Genomic DNA, 3,865 nt, shown 5'->3' with positions numbered 1-3,865 from the left:
GTATAGGGGCACCTGCTGTGGTGTGCATGGTGTGAGTGTATAGGGGCACCTGCTGTGGTGTGCATGATGTGAGTGTATAGGGGCACCTGCTGTGATGTGCATGATGTGAGTGTATAGGGGCACCTGCTGTGATGTGCATGGTGTAAGTGTATAGGGGCACCTGCTGTGGTGTGCATGGTGTGAGTGTATAGGGGCACCTGCTGTGGTGTGCATGGTGTGAGTGTACAGGAGCACCTGCTGTGATGTGCATGGTGTGAGTGTATAGGGGCACCTGCTGTGGTGTACATGGTGTGAGTGTACAGGGGCACCTGCTGTGGTGTGCATGGCATGAGTGTATCGGGGCACCTGCTGTGGTATGCATGGTGTGAGTGTATAGGGGCACCTGCTCTGATGTACATGGTGGGAGTTTACAGGGGCACCTGCTGTGATGAGAATGGTGTGAGTGTACAGGGGCACCTGCTGTGATGTGCATGGCATGAGTGTATAGGAGCACCTGCTATGCTTTGGCTTCTCTCAAACAGCAGGTTTAATTACCCTCCGGCCACTAGAATGTTCATCAGCCTTATTGATTACTCCGCAAGTCTCCCACATTAAGTTTCAAGCTGTTTATTAGAAAAAAAATATTTTTTTGAGAAATCAACTGGAATGAATAGATATTTTTCGTTTTGAAAAGCATCAAGCTGTGAAAACAAAGAGAGCCTGAAGCCAGATGGGGAGATATGGGGAAATAATAAAGAGACATTTCACATGGTTCCAGAATGAAGGTGACTTGGGGGCAGTGCAGGTAAAGATGAATTTTGCAAGGACCGACTTTGATATCTGATATTTGGTATTAAATTGTTTACAATATGTTGTTTCATTGCACACCCATCTCCATAGGAACCCGTCTCTGTATCTTTAAAGCTGATGGAGCAATGTTTCCATTTTTTTGTCATATATCGTCTGACAGAGTTCTGATGTGTTTCCCGAGGGGGTTATGTGATGCAAACAGATGCCTCATCCGTTTGGTTCATACATGGGCAAAATCGGTTCCATTGTTTTCATCTTTTTCCCTCTATTCGTGTTTGATATTTAGGAAAGTGTGTTATTCAGGTTACTTTCTGATTGAATGAAGGAGAGTGTGCAACAACAAATGTTTGTGTTGATTATGAAGTTTGTGCAAAAAGAGTTGATCAAAATAGAAAGAACTTGTTTTCTACATGGTAAACTGATTACCTTTGAAACAAAAAGTGAAGAGTGTATAGTGCTTTTTCAACATTGATACGTTCAAAGGGTATCAGTGGTGATCAAATATGTTCAGTATTTCTAATGGGGTGATCAGGAGTGAGTGAGAATGTTTTTACTCCGCTTTTAGGAACATTTGAGCAATATCCACCAGAAATGGGTTTCACACATTGTACCCATGTTGGGAATCAAACCAGGATATTTCATGTGATTATTTATTTAAGGCTTGATAGTGTATTTTTTTCGGTTCTTTGAGGTTTGAATAAAATCATGAATGTGCAAACTGTATAATTCTGCATAGCAAAAATAAAATCCTTTTCAAATTAAATTTGACAATGCAAACATTTGTTATCAACAATAGTTTAATCAAAAACAATTATGTAAATCAAAGCAGACATATTACAAGATTGATAAACATTCCAGGCGTAGATTCAGCAGGACATCATCAAAACACATGCAGGTGGCATTGGGACACCATGAGAATTCCATGACACCTCTTGACACCTTGGACAAATACGGATACCTTCAAGACAGAATTAACACACTTCCATCAGACACATCATGACACTACCACAACAGAACCGGAACACCATCACGACACCATTGGGAAACATCAGGACACCATCAATATACCATCAGGTTGTCCTTAGGACACATCAGGGCACCATTAAGACTCCACAATTACACCATTTTAAAGGACACCATCAAAACACATCTAGACACCACGGAGACACATCAAATTGCCATCAAGACACATCTGGACACCATCAAGCTACATCAGGAGACATCTGGACACCATCAAGACACCATCAAGACATCAGGGCACCATCAAGACACAACTGGACACCATCAAGACACCACAATTACACCCTCAGGACACCACCAAGACACGTAAGGACACCATCAAGACACATCTGGACACCACCAAGACACCACAATTACACCATCAGGACACCACGAAGACACATAAGGACACCATCAAGACACATCTGAACACCATCAAGACACATCTGGACACCATCAAGACACATCTGGACACCACCAAGACACCATCAAGACATCTGGACACCACCAAGACACTTAAGGGCACCATACAGACACATATGGACACCATCAAGACACATCTGGACACCATCAGGACACATCTGGACACCATCAAGACACATCTGGACACCATCAAGACACCACAATTACACCATCAGGACACCACCAAGACACATCAGAGCACCATGGAGACACATCTGGACACCATCAAGACACATCTGGACACCATCAAGACACCATCAAGACATCAGGGCACCATCAAGACACAACTGGACATCATCAAGACACCACAATTACACCATCAGGACACCACGAAGACACATCTGAACACCATGAAGACACATCTGGACACCACCAAGACACCATCAAGACATCTGGACACCACCAAGACACTTAAGGGCACCATAAAGACACATATGGACACCATCAAGACACATCTGGACACCATCAGGACACATCTGGACACCATCAAGACACATCTGGACACCATCAAGACACCACAATTACACCATCAGGACACCACCAAGACACATCAGAGCACCATGGAGACACATCTGGACACCATCAAGACACATCTGGACACCATCAAGACACATCAGAGCACAATCGAGACACGTCTGGATACCATCAAGACACATCTGGACATCATCAAGACACATCTAGATACCATGAGGACACAAGTCACTAACTAGCCTTCAATCAAGTCTCCCAGAACTTCCCTCATCAATAGTCCTCTACTATGTCAGCAAATTGGTCTTTGAAGTATTCCCCTCTCAACCAACTCAAATACACCATGCTTGGACAAATTCATTAAGAATATTCTGACTTCACTTTGATGAGCTTGGTAATAAAAGCCTGATTGTAATGAACAATCTAGAAGTAGCCCATGTCTTAGGAGCTGATCGTGGTGGAGCCTTGAGCTGCTGTGATTCCATCCATGATCCTCAGAATTCTTCACCAGCAAAGATCGGTTAGTCTACGCAATCCAATATTGACTTTGTCAGAAACTCATAAAACCCACGACACTTTTCTTAGACCCCAGAACGCGCACATGCTTTGATAATTGAAAATATTTCATGTTTGCTTATCTTTGGAAGTGATGAAAGTATTTCATTGAAATCAGGGCTCGGAGGTGAAGCGTTTGGCTAATCAACCATGTTGCCAATGCTTTTATGGTGCTTTGATCGCTCGGTTCTCAGCACTTCTTAACTCAGTCAGGAATTGTCATGCAATACTGCTAAAATCTATAAATATTTTGTGAGGTGTCTTGTTTGTGCTTAGATTACTTGTTGAAGATTAGAAGTTGATATTTGATGCCTACAAATTGGATATTATGAATATTTGATTTGAGTTTACAGAGAACAGTTCTGCTCTATAATTGATTATTGCCATGTGAGTGCGTGTGTGCATGAGTGAATCAGTGAGGCAGGTTTGGATTGGTGGGAAGGTGAGAGATGGTTTCATGAGTGAGTGGGTAACAGAATGTTTGTCGAAACCACATCAATATTCCTGCTTTATCCATGTAGTGATTACTTGAGATGGGGCCAGGCGCATCATGGTTGATAGCATGAGCAACAGTTCATCATAGCACAGTGAC

At 42.8% G+C, this 3,865-nt stretch overlaps 1 protein-coding gene across 1 annotated transcript; it reads left to right on the top strand.

Annotated features, from left to right (window-relative positions):
- The first annotated feature begins 709 nt into the window (after positions 1-709).
- LOC139477817 (perilipin-4-like) lies at positions 710-2,960 on the top strand. Its single transcript, XM_071260231.1, has 2 exons — positions 710-784; positions 1,944-2,960. Exons 1-2 carry the CDS (start codon positions 710-712, stop codon positions 2,958-2,960), a joined length of 1,092 nt encoding a protein of 363 aa, XP_071116332.1.
- The last annotated feature ends 905 nt before the right edge of the window (positions 2,961-3,865 follow it).

The sequence above is a fragment of the Haliotis cracherodii genome, unplaced genomic scaffold (genome assembly GCF_022045235.1).
Source record: "Haliotis cracherodii isolate W230 unplaced genomic scaffold, xgHalCrac1.p SCAF_36, whole genome shotgun sequence".
NCBI classification, from domain to species: Eukaryota; Metazoa; Mollusca; class Gastropoda; order Lepetellida; family Haliotidae; genus Haliotis; species Haliotis cracherodii.
This window is presented reverse-complemented; position numbering and strand designations above follow the sequence as displayed.